At 30.8% G+C, this 24268-nt stretch overlaps 1 protein-coding gene across 1 annotated transcript in view; it reads left to right on the top strand.

The window, feature by feature from the left end:
* LOC111698609 (oxysterol-binding protein-related protein 8) overlaps positions 1-24268 on the top strand; it is a 45708-nt gene that overhangs the window by 6223 nt on the left and 15217 nt on the right. Inside the window, exons 6-14 of the mRNA XM_023469015.1 lie at positions 2090-2137; positions 11025-11086; positions 11813-11894; positions 14213-14299; positions 14541-14649; positions 15950-15960; positions 16133-16245; positions 19965-20051; positions 20591-20628. Of these exons, the coding sequence (XP_023324783.1) occupies positions 2090-2137; positions 11025-11086; positions 11813-11894; positions 14213-14299; positions 14541-14649; positions 15950-15960; positions 16133-16245; positions 19965-20051; positions 20591-20628 (637 nt within the window). The remainder of the gene's footprint in view (positions 1-2089; positions 2138-11024; positions 11087-11812; positions 11895-14212; positions 14300-14540; positions 14650-15949; positions 15961-16132; positions 16246-19964; positions 20052-20590; positions 20629-24268) is intronic.

Below are 24268 nucleotides of genomic sequence, written 5' to 3'. Positions count from 1 at the left end.
TCGAGAAATAATATAACTTCAGAGCTGTGTTGAGTTCACACATGTGGCCAATTTCTTAGACGATCTACCAGAGGTAGAACCATAGTCACACTATGGTTACGCTTTACCAGAGCAGTGTAGATAGATATATACGACCTATAGTTGTACCTATTGGTCACTATAGTTGTACCTATTGGCCAATAATAAATGATCAGACAAAAATGTAAAGAATATCCTGGTCTTGCATTTAACGTCATTTGAAATAACGTGTACACAGGGGCGTAGTGGAGGTTTAGCCTAGGGGAAGGGGGAGGGGTGAACTTTTGGCGGTCGTTGTTTACCACCTTAAAAAACCGGTATTAAGAAAAAAAGTTCAGTTTTAAACACTATATTAACCCTATAATGGCACCTATTTTAAAATCCATTTTTCATGGGCTTTTCAAAAATGTAATGTTTAGATCTGTAGCCTAAATAACAACAGTTTATGGGCTATCCCTTCTGGGGTACTTGAAAACCAGGATACGCTGGGGGGGGGGGGGGGTCAATTTGATCCCCTCCCTCTAAATTTTATGTTTGATGGCCAAAAATAATACATAATTGGAAAGCTCTTATTATCTATTGTAAGAATCTGCAAAAAAATGCAAATTTGCAAAAATTGATTTTTTTTTCGTTGGATAATTCAGTTATTTAGTGAAAAATGTTGTGCCAAAAATGATAAAATATGATAGTTGTATGCAAATAATTGACCCCCCCCCCCCTACCAGCAGAAATAGGGTTAAATTTGTTTACACCGACCGGCCTTTTTTTACCGTCCTGCATTCTATCCTATTTATTTTATTTTATTTTATTTTATTTTATTTTCCGTTTTCCTGTTAGTTCTAGTTTTATATTTTTTTTTAGAATTGGGGGGGAAATATTCCTACAACCTCTACTTTTAGAGGTTTTTAAATATTTTCTCCTGAAACACTTCATTTGTATGTTTTTGTTATATTTCATAAATAAATAATTTTTTACTTTACTTTACTTTATGCATTACAAAAATTGCAAAAAATTCTTTAAAACACTATTCCTCAACCCAATTAATGTGAGGAGGGGGGGCCCCTCCCCCCCTGTGAAATCAGAAGTGGTTAATATTTATTTAATAATAAGTTAGATGGCTAACATTTAAATATTTGAAAAGCCGTTGAAAATGAATGTATAGTATGTGTCACATGTTAATATTTGTCAAAAGTAAAAATATATATTTTTGAACATTTTTCTTACGTACTTTTTGAACTTTTTTAAAATTTTCCTTTGCACCCTTATCAATAAAGATACTAAGGACTATGGACATTGTATCACACTCCCCTATCTCAACTCTAAGGGCAAAATCATAGGGGAGACAAAAAAAAAGCCCAACCGGTATCATGGTTAAAAGTCAAAAGATTTCTTTGAGAAAGTGTTCCCAACCCTGCAGTGCAGTGCTCCCCCTTTCAATTGACGGTTACCACTAGGCCACTGCTCCCCCTAATTTCCAACCCTGCTTCCCCTTTTCCCAAACATTAGGCCCCTGGGCATATCTAGGGGGGGTCCTCGGGGTGCATGTCTAGGGGAGCCACTGCGTGTACAGTTTCTTTAAGGATGAGTTAAGAAGAAATTTCCCTGAATGCTCAGTAAAATGTATCATTAACTGTTCAAAAGTTTGCTTTTATTTAGCTTCAAAGTTCAGAACTGATTATGGGTTTTGACAAAATGATAACAATTTCAAGTTTGAGTTTAAATCACAACAGAACCTCTTAATCATCTTTTTAAGAAAGAATCCAGAGCTGTAAACTTAAGAATGGGATATACTTAATCCCGATCTGTTAATTAATCTGGAGATTAATAACATGAGGAGAACAAGCATTATTTAATCTGGAGTTTTAGAAAAAGAGTGGATCAAGCATAAATCCCGATATTCACCATTCAAAAGTTCTCAGCTCTGGAGATATATTTATTTCTGGACTCTGGATCTTTTTTTAATCCTGAAACTGTTTTTTTTGAGAAAAATGATACATTAATGATTTATAGCATAGATACAATTCATTACAATCTTTAATCTTCTTACTGTCCATTGTTGTTCTTGTTGTAGCCTGGGTTGAGATCGGTTAATAAGAATATGGCAGGGAAAAAAGTATCAGTAAGATTTTCTTTTTTTCTTCTTTTTGATTTTTTTTAGTTTTTGCTTGTTTTACAAGCTCCAGGGCTCTGGAGTGCACTAACCTTCACCTAATCATTATTTAATGAAATAATCAATAATTTGACAATTATTTGTAGGGGTGTATATTTTTAGAAATTGTGAAATGACCCAGAAATCTTAATTTTAAACTCGACATGCAAAGATAAATTAAGGCGATTTCTATTAATTTTTCCAATGATTTTTCGAATTATGTTATGTATTTTTTATAGAAAAAAATGTTTACAAAAGCTAACCAAAGGTTTACAAGCTTAAAGTCATCATTTTATAAATTTCCTCTAACTGTCTAAAATTATTGTGGAAATGAAACCGGAAAAACCGGACAAATAATAATTATTTCATTCAAGATTTCTTACTACAACTTTATTGCACAATTTCCGGCATATTGATTGTTAAACTTGTATAAATTAAACACCTCATTTAAGAAAAGTTTCTACTAGCTGAATTTGTTTCAACAAATCTGCTTATTAATGTCAATTTTTTAACGAAAACGATTTTCTTAGTAGTTGAATTATCTCATAAGAATAGAATAAAATATACGTTTTTATTAGTTTCACGGGTGTATATATTCTTGAAAATCATTTCTTTTTTCCCTGTTGATTTTAGGGTATTGTCAAATTGGAAAAAATAAATGAATGTTTTATTAAAAAGTATCAAAAAAGTTGGAAAACTTGCCTTTTTATGTCAAACTTTAATTCCCCCATACAAGGCTGTATTTCTTGAAAAAAATATAAACTAGCTGAAGGGCCAGGCGTTGCCCGTGGAATTTTTTTTAAAAACATTTTAAAAAAAATCGATTTTTTTTATAACACCCCTCGGCCACCCATATGTGTCCACAAAAAAATTCAGCCCAATCGTTCCAGCCGTTTGGCCGGCTATACTCAACATCTATACAAATGTCTTGCTTTATTATTGAAATAAGGATATACCCATGAATTGATTTTGTTTTGTTTCTTAGATTGTTCATTGTTCTTTAAACTTTGACAGGGGTTAACTTTTCATACTTTTCATTAGGGGCAAGCTAATTTTTTTTATTAACCTAAATATTTTTCAAAAATCAAGCTTGGGGAAATTTATTCTTAAGTTTTCTTACAATAAACGAAATATCCTTTAGATCGTTTAATTAGGGCTAATCTAATTGCTTACCCCTAAATTTCACTTGCTAAATTAAGTTCTGCAATTCACCAATTTATATTTTGCACAAACTCTGCAAAAGGGAGGGGTTGCATGATCATAAACCAGAAGTTGGCGAGAAAGCATTTTGGCAAAATGGTTGATGGGGAGGGTTTNGGGCTGAAAACTAAAATACATGTTTAAAGAATATCCTGTCTGCAAGATAAATGGTATTACATGGCAAAGCTATTACAAAACTTAAAGAAACTTTTTCTTGGCTAAGAATATCTTGAAGAAATTTTTGTAGATGGAAACATATTTTTCTTCAAAAAGAAAGAAAAAAACATCTCCGATTGGAACAGAATTCTGGGAATACAAATTATCTATAGTTACTTTTTTCAATATCATGATTGGATTTCACAATTTGACATTTCTCCCAAAACTTTCAGTAAGAAATGTTCATGAAAATAGTTTTTTTTTGTCTTTTTCTTACTGTTGTTTGTACCACAAAAGTTTTGAACATTTGATATTAAAGAAATGTAAAATTGGAACAGTCATAATATTTTTTTTAATTGTCTAGGCGAAATTACTGTATTTAAATGTCTTAGTTTTTAAGGAAATCCCTCAACAACAGATTTCTTTTAAAACTTAAAAACCTATTTTCTGATAAAAAATATTTTAATCCTCAAAAAAGAAAGAAACTCAATTCATTTCCAGCACTGGATGAACATGGGGCTTAAATAGGATTTATAAACAGTATATATACTGCGACACCAGTGTAAACATTGTTAAAACAATTCAACCTGAAAACTGACATAACTGGAGTAATACTGAGATTAGGGGACATAACTAGCGGAGAACTGAGATTAGCGGATATATCAAGCGTCCTATTAAGTTTAGAGGAGAACGTTAGTCCAAGATAGAATCGTTTGAGCGGAAAAATAAGTTCTCGTGTCGGTCGACGCAGTGTAGATTTAGGGTTTAATGTAAACAAGGTTAAAGATGCACTGAGAGATTTAGAAAGGTTTTTTTTATAAATAATTAATACCTTGTTTTACTAATTAGGATCTGTCAACAGTGTAAGCTTGACCAATGCCCAGACATCTCAAACTCGTAACTAGCGTTAAAAATGCATCTGAAATAACACCTGAACTAGACAATTTTTTTTAAAATTTATATAAAAGTAGATTTTTTAAAATTCACCGCTCCCTCTATAGTTTAAACTAAAGGACTAAAGGAGCTGTAAGCGTTATTAAAAGTGTCTGTCCATGCAAAAATAACAATGTCCGATTCACAACGGTTCCCTTAAAAGCTACAACAATTATGAATGTTTAAAACCGATTTTTTTCGAGTGTGATTTCCCTACAAAAGTGACTTTCGATGTTTGCTCTAGGAAAACAATTATTTGAATTAAATACATAGAAAACGACATCTTTGACATTATTGATTAGATATAGTCTTCAAGGGTACCGTTATATCGGACATTGCCGTTTGAAATTGGTGAACAAACTTTCTAGTTTATTGTTATTTCTCTTCCTCAGTGCCGGGTTATAATTCTTCAAAATAAGAATCCCCTCTCCCATTCTCCTTGCCTGTTACAAGTTTAAACCATTGATTTCTGAATAATTAGTTTTTATTAGAATAAAGGCTACAGGTGCACTTTAACAACTTTTAATATTTAAACGATTCAACTGCTTTCCCTTTGACTTGTTCATATATTTTAGTCACTATCGACTCTGGCCATTTAATTTGCTGTGAAGTGAAAAATTTAGGAGAAAATCAGGAAAATTAGATTTTAAATCCCCCCCCCCCGGGGTTCTGGGCCCCCCCCCCGTTTTACACTTTGTATATACTGAAGGGGTTTAACTTAAAAATCAAAAACGTCTTATTAAATGTTATTTTGTAAATTCCTAAATGCCCTTTGTCAAATATAAAAGAACAAATTGTTTTGTTTTTAAAAGAAAAAATATCACATTTGGGCAATTTAATTTTTAAACAGGAAAAATCAAAGAAAGTACTAGATTTTTATTTTTACATTGAAAAACCAGAACTAAAATTTTTTTGTAAGGAGGGGGGGCGCTGGGGTTGTTTTTTATTTTTGAAAAGAGGTGCACGGTCATTATCTGAAGCATACTCACCCTTAAAATTGAAATTCTATTTTGATACAATTTAATTCTTGAATTTACTGCACTGAAAATCAATCCACGGAAATTATTTATGATGATTAGTTCCGGGATTGTTTCATTTAACTTCGTTGCTATGTCAAGCATTGATTTATCCACAGACATTCAGAATTTTTCAGCAGTTTATTTACTGGAAGAGAAATTGAAAATTCGCCTAAAATCGAAATTTAATATCCTTTTTTCTTAGTTTAAAATATCAAATTTGTAAGAATCAGAAAATTAGAGTTTTTGTTAAGTTCTTTTATGGGTGTTTTCTTTTTATTGTTGCTTAAAGGGACTGTAAAGGAAAAATAAAAGGAGGTATAGGCTGAAACCTGAGAATCTCAGGCGTTGAACGAGACATATAATAGTTCTATCTGATGTTCCTGTCTCCAGAAATTGACATTAAACTGTCAAAATTTTGATTGGGGAGTTTAGGAGAACCCCGGTAGTGTTTTGCTTGGTTTTCTAATTCTAAGTTGAGTGGGTTGACATAGGGTAAATTCTAGGCAAAACTGGGTTCCCAAGCTTTTGATTAAGTATGAATTTTTTATTACAATATTATCCGATGGCGGTCTGGGTTCTCCCAACTGGAGGGTATATTAGATCTCTTTCCAGATATTCCTCATTACAAAAAAGATCAAATGATCGAAGTTCAAAATATAAAAGACTTTTTTGGGTACCATCGTTGCCCAGGATACACATAGTTACCCCACCGTTTACCCGCGCTTGGTTTTAAATTACGATATTAGCTACCCCTATTAAAGTCGACCCACTCAACTTAGAATCTCAAAACAGAGATTAATACTTTATATAAAAGATTCACAACATCCGGTTGTAAACATTTAGGAATTGTAAAATTTAACTTTGTGGCAAGAACCTTAATTCTTTTTCCCGGCGGCCTGCATTTTTTTTAAAATCTGAATTGAAATTAATGAAATTTATCGAAATTTTTCATTTTGGAACATGAGCACTAGTTTTAAAGATATTTTCAGAAAAAAAATAATAAATTTTTTTTGGGACACACTTGTATTCTCACATGGCATGCATATACACAAGTTTTTCCGGAATTTGTATTCAGTTTTAGATAATTATTAACGAACAACATATCCACATATTCATAATTGATCATAATAGATATAGAAGCTTTCACGTCGCAATAACGACAATAATTATTCGAGTTGTGAATTTCTTTTTTGAACCCAGGGATGATAAAAAATTATGAAAGTCAGTGTTTACTATTTAAATTTTTCTATCTTATTATCTAACATGAACTTTTTTAAATATATCTATTCTATTAGAACAAAATTTATTTTGTAATTAATTTTAAACAGAAAATTTATTTTATTTGCATTTGCAGATTAATGGTATAATTATTGTTGAAGATGTTAAAAATACAGATGGGACTTAGATTAACTGTCATTAAGTGTTAAGTGCACTTAAATACTTAACTTAAGTTTAATACAGTGAGAAGTCGTATTATCTATATCTTCAGTTCTTCTCTATATTTAATGACGGTTTACAGTGTGGATATCATATATTGTTGAATTTTGTTTATTTATTAGGATTTCTTTCATACAATTGTTTTCTTTATTTTTACATTTTATTTATGAAAAAAAATCTTGCTTTCTTCGCTTAAAGGCTATACGTACTGTAAAGTGAAATTTAAAGTAGGTGGAACCTTTAAACCTCCGGCTAAATAAGGAAAAATGAAATATATTTATTTTTCTAAATAAAAATTCATGCTGCACTTGTAGAGACAGTGGAGGATATTGTGCGAATTTAACATTTCCTCAATTTCACTTTGATACCGATTTAAAAACTTTTGTGAATGAGACATCACAATTTTTAAATAAAGAGTGTTTTGAAATTACGTCTTCAGTTTTATTTCTTTAAGATAAAGCATGTTTTTAAAAGAAAAAAGAAAAAAACACCGAAAACTTGTTTCGTTGGATAATTAAAGGCTTGATGTATTCAGGGCTTGATGAATTCCAGGCAGTAGTGCTTTGCTACTCCGCCAAGGAGGAGTTAACTGTGTGATGGTGGNGCTGTGTTGTGACTTGTAAAACATAAATGCACTAGTTGCAATTTTAATCATTGTTAAACATTTCTTTAAACATTTCTTAGTAGCTTCATTTTTTTATTGATTTCAGTAAAAGTATAGTTTTTAGTTTTAATTTATTCTTAAGATATTCAACTCAAATATTTAAATTTTAAATTTATTTAAAAACTGTGTGCATACTTATTCAAACAGTCTACCTGCGTGCATAGTTTTTTTTTAAGAATTGTAATGTTTAAATGCATGCTTTGGAAAAATTTGGGTATTCTGGAACTTTTAATAGACTTCAAGAAAATTTAATTAAAGTAATTTAGAATAAGATATTCTGTATGAAATCTAAACCTGTATAACGCAGGAGAATTTGTTTTAAATTTAAAGGGAGAGACCGGCTAGACATGGTAGTTGAGCAGAGAGTTCAGTATTGTAGAGAAATTTTCAGGGTTCATTTGAGACCTATGAGACGTTTTTATGATAATTCTTAATAATTCTTAATAGAAATTTGTGAAAAGTCAATGGTAGAATTTTTGTTTCATATTTCATCGTCGTTATTGAATAATTCATAAATTACGATTCTCAAAATCATCCTTTAGAGTGAACAAAAAAGGAGAATTTTAAAGATTAAATTTGCGCTCTTGCTGAACAAATATGCAACTTAAAAGAATCTTCTAGATCTCAAATGAATCCTTAAAAATTTCTTTACAATTACAACACTACACTCTCTGCTCAACTACCATGTCTAGCCGGTCTCTCCCTTTAAATATTATCTCTAGATAGCAAGTTTGAGAAAACCAGGAATTCTTTGAAGAGAAAATGCTCAAGATTTTCGTTTTGTTAAATTGAAATGAAAGTTTTAAATTACTTTGGGAAATAGGGGTTAGAAGGAAATAGGACAAAATAGAAACATTAGTTGTTTTTCTTCAAATATTTATTGTTACTATACAGAGATACCTTCAAAGGATGAGGCTTAAACGACAACCTAAACTCGCAAAAATAACGATTATCGTTTGATTCACCAAATAAAGAAAGAAAGTGACAGTTGAATTACATGTGGATATAAAGACAGTCTTCTATCTATATTCACATTCTACGTGAAAAAAACTGAGGAGAACCCATTTCCCCTCTGTTTCACAATTAAAGATAAATTTGCAGAAATATAATGAAGAAGAGTTAGGTTGGTTAACTGCTGCCATGGCATACACTCCAACAATAAACAACAATGTAAACAGAGTACAGTACAGTACAGTTTTGTACAGTAATGCGTCAATTGTAAATAGATTACAGTACTCGTTTCTAATTTAAACAGATTACAGTAAAGTACGCTTCTATTGTAAACAGATTACAGTCCTGTATGCTTCAATTGTAAATAGATTACAGTGCATCGTTTCTAATGTAAACAGATAACAGCACAGTACGCTTCTATTGTAAACAGCTTACAGTCCTGTATGCTTCAATTGTAAATAGATTACAGTACATCGTTTCTAATGTAAGCAGATTACAGTACAGCACGCTTCTATTGTAAAATTTCTACATTTAATGTAACAGAGTAAGAATGTACAGCACGCTTCTATTTAAATATAGTACAGTACAGCACAGTACGCTTTCTGTAACATTGGGATCTAGATACAGATCCTACACAATGCTAACTACACTAACTACTAATCCACGAATTGCTGACCACTAAAAATCATTAACAATTATTTTAATTGATAAATTTAAGCAAGAGGGGGGGGATTACAACCTTGCAATCCTCGTATGTTTTGTGTGTTTGTTTTTCCGTGTATATCTGTATTTGTTTTATATACATTCTCATACACTTGTCATTCTGAACTTACAAACTCATAATATATTTCGAGAATACAGGGTGTTCTATAGAATGCTGTGTCTCAAACATAACGCCATGTTAAAAGTGTCCAAATTGCGAATATTTGCCTTCAATTAAAAAACCTACATAAGGGCGTTACATAAAATAATCCAATTTGGCTCTAAAGCAGCCATGTATTTTGAAACTTAAAATTGTTATGAAAAAAGAATGAAAACTTGCCAATTTAAGAATTTTCAATTAGGGTTAAAAACAGAGATAGTTAAAAAGGTTTCATTACGAGAGAGGGGGGTGGAGGGGGTTTGGATTTGAATTTTTAGAAGAATAATCATGCATGCATTGGCCGAGCCGAGTAGTTAAATTTTTAAAATTTTAATATCTTACAAAAAAATTTAAATAATTAAATAAGTTTTCAATGATATCGTTCCAGGATAATATTCAGCCGGATTTGGATTTTTTTTTACGTTTTCGACTGAAATATGAGAAACATATTTGATTTCTAAATCTCCAGTGTCATCTCGTGTTGTAACAGATAAATCGACTAAATCTGGGGTCCACCGCACCCCCCATCATGAGGTTACCCTCCCTTGGCTCAGACGGGGGTAGCGATGGGGGCACGCAGGTATAATCCCCCCCCCCTACCTCCTTTATAAGATATAATATTTATGTTCAAACAATGTAGGTTTAATACTGTGAGTGTTTCTTACGAAAATACACAAATCTAGGAGATTAGGATTAACTTTTCTCAAAAACTATTCTACAAAATATTTGAAGATATAAATGTTAATTATTTAAGATTATAACATAAAACAATATTGGTTTGTAAATATGTGTATATACTAAATATACATGTTTATAAGGACATTTTACATTTATATATATTTTTGGGTAATAAGCTCATTCTATTTATTTGTTTTTATATACTCATGGTATATGATGTAATATAGCAAAAACAAGAAAAAAATCTCCGCCAAAAATAAAAAAGAACAGAAAATGTCAAAGAATCAATAAAAAATAAAAGAAAAAACAGGCAAAGTAAAAAAGATAAATTATTAAAAAAATGTAAAGAATTAAATCAATAAAACAAAAAAAATGCGATAACAATAAGAAACAAACAAAAAAGCATAACACATTGTAACTCCTACTACACTCCTATATGGGTTCTTGGAGTAATCAAAAAACTAAACTAAAAAAACTAATCTTGGAAAATCATATATCCCTCTAACTTGAAGTGTATACCCCTGTTCTTAACATGTTTTTGTTTTTCATTATGCAAGTATTAACCTTTGAAGTGTTGTTTGTCCGCAGAACAAACTTTAAACATTATATTTAACAAACGGACATTTTGAAAAAAACAATTGTAAATTCTTTGCTTGGAATAATTATTTATTCATGTTTTTTCATATATTATCTTGATTAAAGGGTCTTTCAACGTAATTTCAAAGGCTAAAAGCTTCAGCAGGGCTAGAAAAAAAATAAAGTTGTTTTATATCTTTGGCTTTAATTTTTTCGTCACCTTGAAAACTCTTTTCCATTTTTTTATATAACAATGTACATAGGAGCTTAATTAACTCTTTTGCATGCATTTTATTTGATCTCACTGAAGATCTCTTTTTTTACTCTTAAAAAGAAATGTAATTATTAAAGTTTCTTGTTCTAATATGGTATATATTGTAGGGTAAAGGAGACGGCAGGCTGGATAGGAAGGAAAGCTATAAGGCTCAACGCCGAATTTACAGGTAATTGGAATTCAATACAATATCACATTTTTTTCTCTCAAAAAGAACTGAGTTCTTTCCACTAACTCTGAATTTCTTATCCTTTTTTCTTCTCTGTAGACCTTGGATATATAAAACTAAAAATTAGATCAAATAATCCAAGTTTGAAATATCAAAGGTTGCGAAGATATAGGGATTAGAAAATTCGGATTAGTGCATCTCAAAATACAAGAGATCTAGATACTTTCTGATAGACGTGACCGTTTTTGATTTTAAATCTTAGCAAAAAATTACTTTTTTTCATTCTTCATATCTATCTTCTGTTGTCCTCCTTTTCTTACTTTCCATCAGCGCTTAGGATCCAGTATTATGGATCTGCAAGAGAAAAAATGGTTCCTGATCCATATCCAGGTCATGAAAAAAATTTCTGATTTGTTAACAAAAAAAAATATTCAAATTAATTTTTTTTGCTTATTTTTATGATTAAACTTGACGTACAAATCTGCAATAAGAAAAGTTTTGATGATTTTTCTTTTTAAACAGTTTAGGTTTGAGTTTAAAGAGTAAAATTTTTATTTTTTTCATTTTTTGATTGACATTTTGCCCCTTGGATCCGGATCCAGGAAGCCAAAATGTTACGGATCCAACGGATCCGGATTCTAAGCACTGTTTTGCATCCTTATTTTTTTCATCTTTACCTTTTGACTTTGATCTTCCATTTTCCATATTGACCTTATGTTTTTGTAGAAAGGAGAAGAAACGTGTAGAAAAAGAACTTTTATCAACATTTAAAGATGAATCTATTATTGTACTGGCTGATTGGTTAAAGGTAAATAATAATATTGTACTTGAAAATGTTTAAATGTAAACAATATAATTGTTCTGCGGATTGGTTTAAGGTAAACATTATTATTGTACTGCATATTGGCTAAAGGTAAACATCATTATTGTACTGCAGATTGGTTAAAGGTAATCAATATTGTTGTCATGCAGATTGGTTAAAGGTAAACAATGTAATTGTACTGCAGATTGGCTAAAGGTTAGCAATTTAATTGTAATGCAGATTGGTTAAAGGTAAATAGCATTACTGACTGTACTGCAGATTGGTTATAGGTAAACAATATAATTGTTTTGCAGATTAGTTAAAGGTAAACAATGTAATTGTACTGCAGGTGGGTTAAAGGTGAACAATATAATTGTACTGCAGGTGGGTTAAAGGTAAACAATATAATTGTACTGCAAGTGGGTTAAAGGTAAACAGTAAAATTGTACTGCAGACTGGTTAAAGGTAAACAATAAAATTGTACTGCAGGTGGGTTAAAGGTAAACAATAAAATTGTACTGTAGGTGGGTTAAAGGTAAACAATATAATTGCACTGCAGGTGGGTTAAAGGTAAACAATAAAATTGTACTGTAGATGGGTTAAAGGTAAACAATATAGACTGGTTAAAGGTAAACAATATAATTGTACTGCAGGTGGGTTAAAGGTAAACAATGTAATTGTACTGCAGATTGGTTAAAGGTAAACAATATAATTGTACTGCAGATTGGCTAAAGATAAACAATGTAGTTGTACTGCAGATTGGTTAAAGGTAAATACCATCACTGTACTGCAGATTGGTTAAAGGTAAATACCATCACTGTACTGCAGATTGGTTAAAGGTAAATAATAACACTGTACTGCAGATTGGTTATTGGACGATTTAAAAAAGCAAGATGTTATAAATGAAAACAAGTGAGGAAAGAGTTATGCAATCCTGAATTAGATTTTTCCAGCAACTGCATTTTTCCATTTGAGAGTTGTATATATTTTATTCAGATCTGTTTCTTTTAAAAGCGAGCAAGAAATATCTTTCTTATTTTCTTTGTTGTAAATTCGTTTTTTTGCACACAAGGATTAAAATGAATATGCACAATGGTAAAAAGAGGAACAAAAATTAAGACTGCTGAGAAAATTTTTCAGATTAATCCTTCGCTAAATTCAAAATACTTAAATGACATTAATTTTGTATGCTGTTGCATATAAGGAACTGAAAACTTGTTAAACACTACAATTTTATACTTTTAATATGTGTGCAACCTTATGTAAAGCAATAGTTGATACTATGAACCTTTGAATTCTGCTAGATTGGATCAGTAAAGTTCGAGCTATCAAGGTTTTCAATCAGAATTCCATTGCGCAAAATTGCTCGAAATTGTGCGAAATTAATGGGCTCGGAATTGCGCGCAAGTAAAATCAACTTGCCTTTGAAACCCTACTTGAATCCAATTCAAAGCAATAAAGAAATTTTTAAGGAAATTTTAATTTGATGATTAAAATCTAAATATTAATTCTATTTTAGTTGTGTAAATTAAAATTTGGTTTATTAAAAATAATTTTAAAGGCTTAGGGAAAGGATATTCTATTTTTTGTCACTTTAAAAAATCTAAACAAAATATTATCCCAGTTAGAAGGCTAAAAAGAGATGATTTATATATTTGTTAAAAAGACTGATATGTTTACAAGTGACAAGACTGTATACTGTAAAAGGATGATTTTTTGATTTTTTCAGCTTTAATCTCGTAAAATCAAGGCTTACTGTAAAGGGACTGTGGACATGATTTCAAGTGAATCTCCAAAGTTAAAGTGACATGTCGAATTCTCAACGTTACTCTTTAATCCTGTACTTGAGTGACAATGAACTACTAAGATTACTGTTAATCGCTCTGTAATCTGGCAAATATAAGATGTCCGCTGCAAATATTTTCAAATATTTAATTACCAGAGCCGAAATTTGATTGATTGATTGATTTTTCTAAAGGCTTTTATAGCTTCATCTGCGAATTGTAAATCCTTATTTCAATCCCAGCATAGTACAGTAACAGTGGGATTGAGACGTTGTCAAAGGGTGTCCCTTAAAGTCCGATTGATTGATTGTGATTTCTTTACCTAAGTGACTGGTGCATTTCTAATGCAGGAAACCCTATAGGAATAATTATAAAAAAAACTTTTTGATCCTGAAAAACGACAATATCTTTCACATTTTTTATCAGAAAAAGTTTCAAGGGTACTGCTGTGAATCGGGCATTCCTAATTTTGCATGGAGATTCACTTAAAATTGCTAATAACGTCCCTTTAACACTGAACTCAACGATTTCTCTGTCAAGGTTCGAGGCTCCTTGAAAAGCTGGACTAAACTATGGTGTGTACTAAAGCCTGGCCTTCTTCTGCTGTATAGATCTCAGAAAGCAAAGGTGAAAATCTTTGTTTTATCGATTAATTATTGATTATTAGGTAAATATTATTAATAATTATTAATAATACTAATACTAATAATACTAATAATAGTATAAAAGCATTTTTTATAATTTTTGAAAAATTGTTTATCTACAAAAGTTAAAAAAAATTTACTTCGCAACAATGAAAAATACCAATTCTAATGTTTCATTACCCCCTTTATGTATTTGTGAAACATTCCCTTTAATCTGATTTCAGAGCGGACACTGGATTGGAACTATAATCCTCTCAACCTGCGAACTAATAGGAAAACAAGACTTAAACTCAAAATGTCCAAATTTTATTTTTTTTTCAATTTACTTTAAACGTTGATTAAAATGACACCCCAATCTGCCAATTGTTGAATTCTGTTTATTATCCTCATTGCCTCTGCAACATAAATCCGCAAGTAATGATGGAAAGAAGCTAGAATTCGAACATATCTAGTTATAGATAGAAATAGCAAGAACATCATAATTTGTTTTTGTCATACGACATTTGAACCTTGCGAATCGAGCATTAAATATGAGGTTACTTAAATTTCGTCCGTAGTACCTTAGATGTGAAAGAACCCCCTGAATAATACCTACTGATTCGAATGAATAAATGAAAGCAGTATTCGGAAGATCCGGTCGACATCCGATTATACAAACTAGATTCTTTCTTCTAATTTTGCAGACTTAACAGTTCTTTTATATTACACTAGGCTTTTAGGGCGCTTCATGCCCCCTTTCACAATAAAAAGTGTGAAAGTTGCTATTTTTAATTGGGCTCGATTGTTTCAGCCGCTTTGCGTTTATTGGATGCATACAAACAGACAGACAGACAAATAATTAAGCAAATATATATAGATGTAGATGACAGTCAATGCAATTTCAGCGTTTAGCATCCGAATCTAATGGAGACGAATTTTGTTCCATCCGGATTCTACTATCGTTAAGCATATGGTGGAATGAAATGGCTGGGGGGTCTTTCTTATATATATGAAAAGATAATGCTTTATTTTAAGAAATGGAAAAAGGAATGCCAGACTGTTTCCTTAACTACAACCCGACTATAACCCGACTGGACATAAAAAGGACAAGGAAATAAGATTACAAGTCGATGAAATTTTTCTCAGAAATTTGAACTTTTTGATTCACCCTAAACTTGCAATCGTTAATATGCAATCAAACTTAGGCATTGCATAAGAAATATGTTTTTTTTATAATCTTACATAATTTTTAACTTCTGATTAAACGTCATTTTGACAATCTGAGTTTAAACTTTCATTTTTTCTTTTGACAAAGTTAAAGCGTTTTATGGCGTAATTAAGTTTTAAATACATTGAAGTTCTTGGTAAGAAGAAATTCGCCAAGTTCCTTTGTAAAGAACCCTTTACGACTTCAACCATTAAAATTATAAATAAAATACAAGTTTTGGAAAATGAACAAAATAATTTTAATTCAAGGAAATGATATGGATAATGTCAAGTGCGCCTCCATGCCCGATTTACAACGGTACCCTTATTAGCTTAGGCTGATCAAGCATAAATTAGATATCAATGTTTACACTTTTGAAAACCGATTATTTTCAATTATAATTTCTCTGCTTTTGCTGCTAACACTAATTGCTCATTTCTTCTGCAGGAGAACGTAATGTAGTATATCAGAATATTAAATCTTTTAAACCTTAAAAACAAAAATATCTTCCACATTTTTGATCAGATAAAGGTGTTAAAGGTACCATTGTGAATCGGAAAATGCCATCTTTTCAAAAAGGGCCACTTAAAATTACGCTTACAGTCCATTTAAAGGAGAAACATGTTTTAGGGTGAGAATATTGGAGCAGTTGTTCAACCCCTTCCAACTTCTCACCTCATATTCCGAGCTCCAACCAATGCAGCAGGCAAATGCTGGTTAGATGCCCTAGAGCTAGCTCTCAGGTATTATTATTATCATTTATAATAAAGCTCTTAGCTCAAACAAATAGGTTAGCCATAGCCAAACGGCTGAAATAATTAAGGAAACCCATGGGTACCCTGCTTGGGAGTAGCATAGACTAAAAAAGATAGACTTTTTTTCAAAACTCTCATTTTTCTTTATAATCTTCTTTAAAATTCGAAATAAAAAAAAATTAAAATTCCACGGGCTACGCCGGGCCAGCTATTAAAGTGATATTATTACAATAATTCTTATTTTCCTTTCCTCTCTCTGTCACTTTTTTTCTTTCTGTAAATCTTTCTGTAAATTAACTGACTGTTAAAACTAAAAGTTTAGCTTAAAAGCAACAGTTAAAAAATGTTTATTGAATTTTTATATGTTACATTCAGACATGGAAGAAGGTATTTTTCTATGATTTAGACCAGGGGTGTATATTTAGAAATAGTGTATACAATACATGGTGTCAACACCTTTTAATAAATAAAATTCTGATTTTAATGGAATTTACTTAAAGAAACTAAGATTTAGCTAAATGGGTTTGTTTCTTTGTTTATCTTATATCTTTTTCAAAAATAATAGTTTTTCTAAAATTATACTTACTGAACCTTTTTTTAAACACCCCACCCTCCTTAAAAAAAAATTATTTGATTTACAAATTTGTTGAGGTATTGGTTTTTTAAAATTTGTTCCATTGAAGCTTTATGAGAATATATATATATATACGTACCCCTGTACTAAATTTTTGTTCTCTAGGAAGATGNTAAATAATTATATTTATAATTATGACAATATGACCTAACCCCTACCAACTCCTCTGTTCCCTTCTGTCTGGTTTCTTGAGAAAGTTTGACGTTGAAAAATTGTTTGAAAATGATTGTTTATGAAATAGTAGGCACACTTTTAAGTAAAAATTAACATTAGGAAAAGATTAGACCATTTAAAGTGTAGTGATTATTAAATTCGACTTGCTAATGGAAAGGTCATTTTTAAATACCTCGATAGGCCCTAAAGCTATGATATATATATATATTAATTAATGACCTAATATTTGAAAACGAAATTTTATTTTGACGTTTAAAGATTTCTTGAATTGAAAGGATTTATCAAATAGAAGGGCTCAGATTAGATTATAGCTGCACTTCACCTTTCCATCTGTAGTTCAAATCTCTCAAGAATATATAACAGTGGTGTAATTTTTCCTCAGAAATATTTCCTAAAATAATGTTTTTTTTTATCAGTGAAAATGTTTATTTTTACCCGTACATCCAATGTATGGACTGGACACTGATTAAAGAGGAAATTAGATGTTGTTGTTTATACGTCGACGTCATTCCAAGTGACCCTTTCATTTAAAAATTTGTATGTTCAATTCACAACGGTACGCTTCAAACCTTGTCCAAGTACAACTATTTGAGTCATCTTTAATTTTTGATCTAACACTAAGATTATTTTTATCTGAAGACATAAAAAAATATGACGAAATCAGGTTTCCGGCTAAATGACACTAATGTGAATTGGGTATGTAATGCATTAAACTTGATGGAAGCTTGAAATAAGTTCGACAGCTCCTTGAACAACCTTTGCATGATTTGATAACTGTTAAACAACATTTTTATGATCTGATAAATGTGTAACAATATTTTCATGATCTGATAAATGTAATAACATCGTTTTCATGATTTTATAACTGTGTCAACATCCTTTTCATAATCTGATAACTGTGATAACATCCTTTTCATGATTTGATAGTTCTGTTTTAACATCCTGTTCATGATCTGATAACTGTGTCATAACCTTTACAGGATCTGATAACTGTGTTTACATCCTTTTCATGGTTTGATAATTGTGTTAACATCCTAATCATGATTTATTAACTGTGTGAACATCCTTTTCTTGATTTGATAAATGTGTTAACATCCTTTTTATGATTTGATAACTATGTTACAACTTTTCATGCTCTGATAACTGTAGTAACATCATTTTAATGATTTGATAACTGTGTTAACATCCTTTTCATAATCTGATAACTGTGATAACATCCTTTTCATGATTTGATAACTGTGTTAACATCCTTTTCATGATTTGATAACTGTGTTACAACTTTTCATAATCATTACTGTGATAACATCCTTTTCATGATTTGATAACTGTGTTACAACTTTTCATAATCATTACTGTGATAACATCCTTTTCATGATTTGATAACTGTGTTACAACTTTTCATAATCATTACTGTGATAACATCCTTTTCATGATTTGATAACTGTGTTACAACTTTTCATAATCATTACTGTGATAACATCCTTTTCATGATTTGATAACTGTGTTACAACTTTTCATAATCATTACTGTGATAACATCCTTTTCATGATTTGATAACTGTGTTACAACTTTTCATAATCATTACTGTGATAACATCCTTTTCATGATTTGATAACTGTGTTACAACTTTTCATAATCATTACTGTGATAACATCCTTTTCATGATTTGATAACTGTGTTACAACTTTTCATAATCATTACTGTGATAACATCCTTTTCATGATTTGATAACTGTGTTACAACTTTTCATAATCATTACTGTGATAACATCCTTTTCATGATTTGATAACTGTGTTACAACTTTTCATAATCATTACTGTGATAACATCCTTTTCATGATTTGATAACTGTGTTACAACTTTTCATAATCATTACTGTGATAACATCCTTTTCATGATTTGATAACTGTGTTACAACTTTTCATAATCATTACTGTGATAACATCCTTTTCATGATTTGATAACTGTGTTACAACTTTTCATAATCATTACTGTGATAACATCCTTTTCATGATTTGATAACTGTGTTACAACTTTTCATAATCATTACTGTGATAACATCCTTTTCATGATTTGATAACTGTGTTACAACTTTTCATAATCATTACTGTGATAACATCCTTTTCATGATTTGATAACTGTGTTANAAACTTTTAAATTTTGTTTGTTTGTTTGATGTTTCTAATTAGATAAATAAACGCTAATCCTAGCGCCCATACCTGTAGTCTACATATATTGCTTCCAACCAAGCTCCCCCCCTCCCATCCCCACCCCTCCCATCCCCACTTCACCATTTGGCCCTAAACTGGTATTTGGGAGATTTAAACTTAGGTGCCTGGACCCCTAGAACAAGAATGACAACTATTTGTTTTCTTAGTTACTTAATATATTTCGCCGACCATGGTTCGTCGATATAAACACTTGCTGAAAATGTAAGCAAGTTTTAGTTAAAATGTAGTAGGGTGCTTTATGTCCTATATTGTAAATGTTGACTCGTTTTATTGGCTGTTTTTACGACGCCATTTTATGAGATTTTTGAATTCGCAAAAACTATAGGCCTTAAAAGAATCGGACTTTTTGGGTTCACCCATTAATAGGGGAAGACAAATAATACATAAATAACATGAATAGATAACATAACGGAGAGGGGGGAGGGGCTTCTGCGATATATATGTTTCTTTACTAGATATGACATTAATGAAATATGCATTTTTTTTACTGTTCCATATCATAAGATACCATTAGAAACTATATTAATGCCAACAGATAAACTTAGATCAATCCTTATTCCTTACTACACTCCTCCCTCCTTTATACTTAAATGTACTGCTATGTCTTCCATTCTATAAATGTAATCTAAATGGTGTCCGTTAAAATATATTAGTCGTCTTCTGATCTAGATGTTCGTCCCTCCTGAAGAGAAATCTAAACCGGACGAGTGTGACGGACGAAGGTGATGCCGCGGACTATACTTTAGAGTCTTTAAGGAATACTAACTTTTAATCATCCTTACATCCCCCCACTGCACCCCCTCCATTTAAAGGGTTGTATGCCTGCTTCACACTTAAGCAAACTGGTGAGGATATCTCGATTTTTCTACCTGAAAATTGATAGTTTTTAACTGAAGTTTCTCTGTCTGAACAAATGATACTGTCAGAACTTATCGCTTTTACGACGATATCTTCCTGATTGTTGATCAGACAAAGCAGCATTGTGAATCAGACCTGCAACTCTTTAAATAGAGGACCACTTGAAACTCTTGTCTGCGTCGACACTGCCTTTTAAATTTACTTTAGCAATTCTCAAATTTTAGTTGCATGTAATTTTATAGATTTGAAAGTTTTACAGAATGGTATTGACAATTCACAGCATCAGTACCCGTAAAAACTACATATTTCGTAGCATTTTAAAGAAAGCTTAACTCTTAAAAGAGTTTTAAAGCGCACAAACATGAATCTTTTATTTAGAAAGAGTCGCTTAAAAAATTTGATTGGCAAAACATGTGTTAAAAGTTGTTTCTGATTAGATTGGACGACTCAGACGTGGAGAGACATTTTAAAGGTGGTAAGAATTTTCAGGAGATTTTTTATTCTAAACTTTTTTGTAGTTCTGCAGTTCTTACACAACATACCTATGTGTAATGTTATATTTAAAGGGAGTGACCGGCAATGTATGCTAGTTGAACTGAGATTGCAGTATTATTGAGAAATTTTTTAGGATTCATTTGAGACCTATCAGACGTTTTTACGGCCCATATTTGTCCAGCAAGAGCGCAAATTCAATTTTTAAAATCCTCATAGATTGTCCACTTTTGGAGGGATAATTACTCAATGACGATCACGAAAACTGTAAAAATTCTACAGTAAACTAATTAGTTGTTTAGGAACAGGTTGAGAAAAAAATTAAATCTTATCATCGAAAATAAATTATCTTATTCTTTCTGTAATGTCTCAATGTTCAAAACATTTTTCTGTATATTTCCTGGAATTTTTAATGTAAAGACGACGTTTGAAGAATTTGAAGAAAACAGTGAATAAATTCATAACGAATAAGAAAATAAAAATAATGATTAAAAAGAAACAATTGATTCTAACATTGCTTAATTGACAAATTTCTAATTAGAAATATTATCCTAAACATCTAATTAGTTTACTGTAGAAATTTTGTTACATTTTTCTTACATTTTTCTTAGTCGTTTTGAATGATTTAAAAAAATCCGATTCTCAAAATCATCCCTCCAAAATGGACAATCATTGAAGATTTTTCATATTGAATTTGTGCTCTAGTTGAACAAATATGCACCGTAATGAATCCTAAAAAAAATTCTCAATGATACTGCAATCTCGGTTCAACTTCCATACATTACCGGTCACTCCCTTTAAGATGCTAGCTTTTTAGGGCGCTTTTAATAAAAAATTAACTTTTCGCTGTGCTCCTCAAGTCATCATATTTTCTTCGATTCGATCCCTAAAAAGCTTATTTTGCGAATTTTTCCGTTTAAATTCGTAGATTTTTAAATTTAGTGAACGAAGAAATTTTTTGTTAAGACAATTTTTTTATAAAACCTTATCTGGGGTCATATAGATTGACCCAAAACGTAGATCCTATCGATTAGGCAGTTTTGACTTTAATTGGATACAAACAAACAGATGGACAAGCAAAGTATATTAATGAATAGAAGAATAGGTAGCTTTAACGTCAAAATGAAAGAAGAGTAGATGTACGGTAAAATTTCTAATTAAGAAAGATAACCCTGGAACCATTATATTTTTTTAATGAAAAAGTTTTTAATTTCTGAGAGTAAAAGATTTATAACAGATTCTGTCCAGAAACCCAACTGTATCATCCTTGAATCTAACAATAATATTATCATACAATATTCTTACATTCCATATTTTTCCATATTATATACATATTTATGTACATATATTCAGCTTAATATCATTAGTTCATCTTTCCTGTATTACTAACTTTCTTTCTGGCACTGTATTCACTATTCAGAGTGTGCAGTGAGTGTACACAATTTTGTATCTATAAATTAGCATTAAGGTAAAACATTTTCATGGAATCACTTTCAAGAACAAAAATAGTTTTCTTCTAAAAATTCAAAGACATGTTTACAAAAGCTGTTTTTCACAGAAATTAAAACTGGCCGTGGAAATTTGTGTTTCATAAGAAAAAAAGAGTAAAATCTCTTTAAACATACAAAATTGAAAATGCATAATTATATGTGTGCCAAAAAAAATAGTTTAAAATATCGAGCGGAAATAAGTTTGCAAAACATAAAAATGTTAAAAAACTATTTAAGGTTCAAGCAAACTAAGCTTATTTAATTCACCTATCTGTAAACAGATAACTTTAAAATAATGAAACTGTTTAGTTAGAGAATTTTTATTTTACTTTGAAAGCTAAAATATTAGAAATAAAATAAAATAAAATGATGATGTAAAGTTGAAAAAGACATTTAAAAATATGTATGAAGAACATTTTTAAGATTTAGATTATCTTATTCTAATTCAATTCTGTATGTATATTTACAAGTTGTTTTTCTGCATAATAAGTTTTCCATTCCCCCCCCCTTTCTGACTCCAGTTCCCACCTCCGGTCTCCCCTCGATTCCTTTCCCCTTTCCCTGTTCCTATCGTATTTCCTTATTATGTCCGGGATTCTCTTGTTAGTTTTATGTTACAATGTATTGCCATCAGGGCTCACCAAAAATATCAGAGGTTTGAAATCTTATTCTAACATTTTTTATTTAATTTATTAAAAGAAATTTTTAATAAAAAACTAAATGTTTAAATCATTTTTTTTAACATTATATATGCTAATATTTATTGGGTAAAATAAAAAAATGTGTTTCTAAAAGAGGTTTGTTAAGAGCTGGATTAAATTGGACTGCACTGCACTATGCTAAAATTAATAAAAAAAATCCCAAATAAGAAAAAAATCTTAATTCTTGTTTTAACATAAATTATTCAGTCTTCTGATTTTTTGGGAATTATTCATACTAATAAAAGAAGCTCTAATTAAGAAACTAGATCTTCAAATCTTGTCCGGTTATTTTTTTCCACTTTGAAAAACAAAAAAAATGAAAAAATTTATTAAGCAATAACTCCGGATCCGAAAACGTGACCCAACCTTTAAATATGAAATGTCGTAAGCTGCAGTAATAAGTTGTGTTCCCTTTGTTCCTTTTTGTTGTAAATCTCGAGATTATCTTCTGCTGACCTACGGTTTAATTCAATTTCTCTTTGATATCCTGTCATGGTCATATCCTGCACGGAGAACATTAATTGGAGCCTCAAGCATTGATCTTTAAATTTAAAAGTGCTCACTTTGGATGTCAAGATCAAGCATTTTATTATACCAATATCCCACACCAAAGTTTCAACCTCCATAGTGCGGTAGCCTCTAATAAATTTGTTTAATAGAGGCCTAACAGCTGGTTCTCTTTAGTTAGTTGGCCCANTAAGTAACCCGGTGGAAATAGGAAGGTACATTTATGTAGTTGTAATCTCTGTTTGTCCGTTATATAAACTCTTTGACTGATTTGCCTCAAATTTTGATTTGGGAATTCGGGAGAACCAAGGGAATGTTCTTAACTTGGTTTGGAGAATTTAAGTTGAGAAAGCTTACTTTTTTAGGAAAAAAATAGCTAAAATTGTAATTTATGACTATGCGTGGTAAAACGTCGGTAGTAACTATGACTTTCAGTATCCTGGGCAACGCTGTGTTCTCAAACTAGTGCTTGATAATTCCTTAGTCTTTTTCTTACTTCTTAGTTAAAATTTTTTTAATTTATCTAGAAATTTAGCCATACCTAAAAGAGTACTTTTTTACAAATATATTTATGTTTACCTGTTGTAAGATTCCGTAGTATGAAATATCTATGTATCTTTTATTGACTTCAAATCAAGAACTATCTTTTTATTCTAAGATTGACGCACAATATGCGTCATTGGTAAAGTTACTTTTGGTTTCGTGCAGCGATAACTAGGATCTTACAACTTATTTTTAGTTTCTTTTTCTGTCTAGGAAGTGTTTGTGTGTGGGGGGGGGGGCTATCCTGAATTTCTATCGACATCAGTTGAATATGATACCTTAGATTTATTATCATGAGAGATAGAGAAATTACTTCTGTTCAATATCAGATTTCATCTTTTGTTTTGTTGATTTAATTTGATATAATATAGACCGAAAAAAA

The sequence above is a fragment of the Eurytemora carolleeae genome, unplaced genomic scaffold (assembly GCF_000591075.1).
Source record: "Eurytemora carolleeae unplaced genomic scaffold, Eaff_2.0 scaffold77, whole genome shotgun sequence".
Lineage (NCBI taxonomy): Eukaryota > Metazoa > Arthropoda > Copepoda > Calanoida > Temoridae > Eurytemora > Eurytemora carolleeae.
The sequence above is the reverse complement of the archived record's forward strand: the minus strand, read 5'-3'. Positions and strand labels throughout refer to the sequence as shown.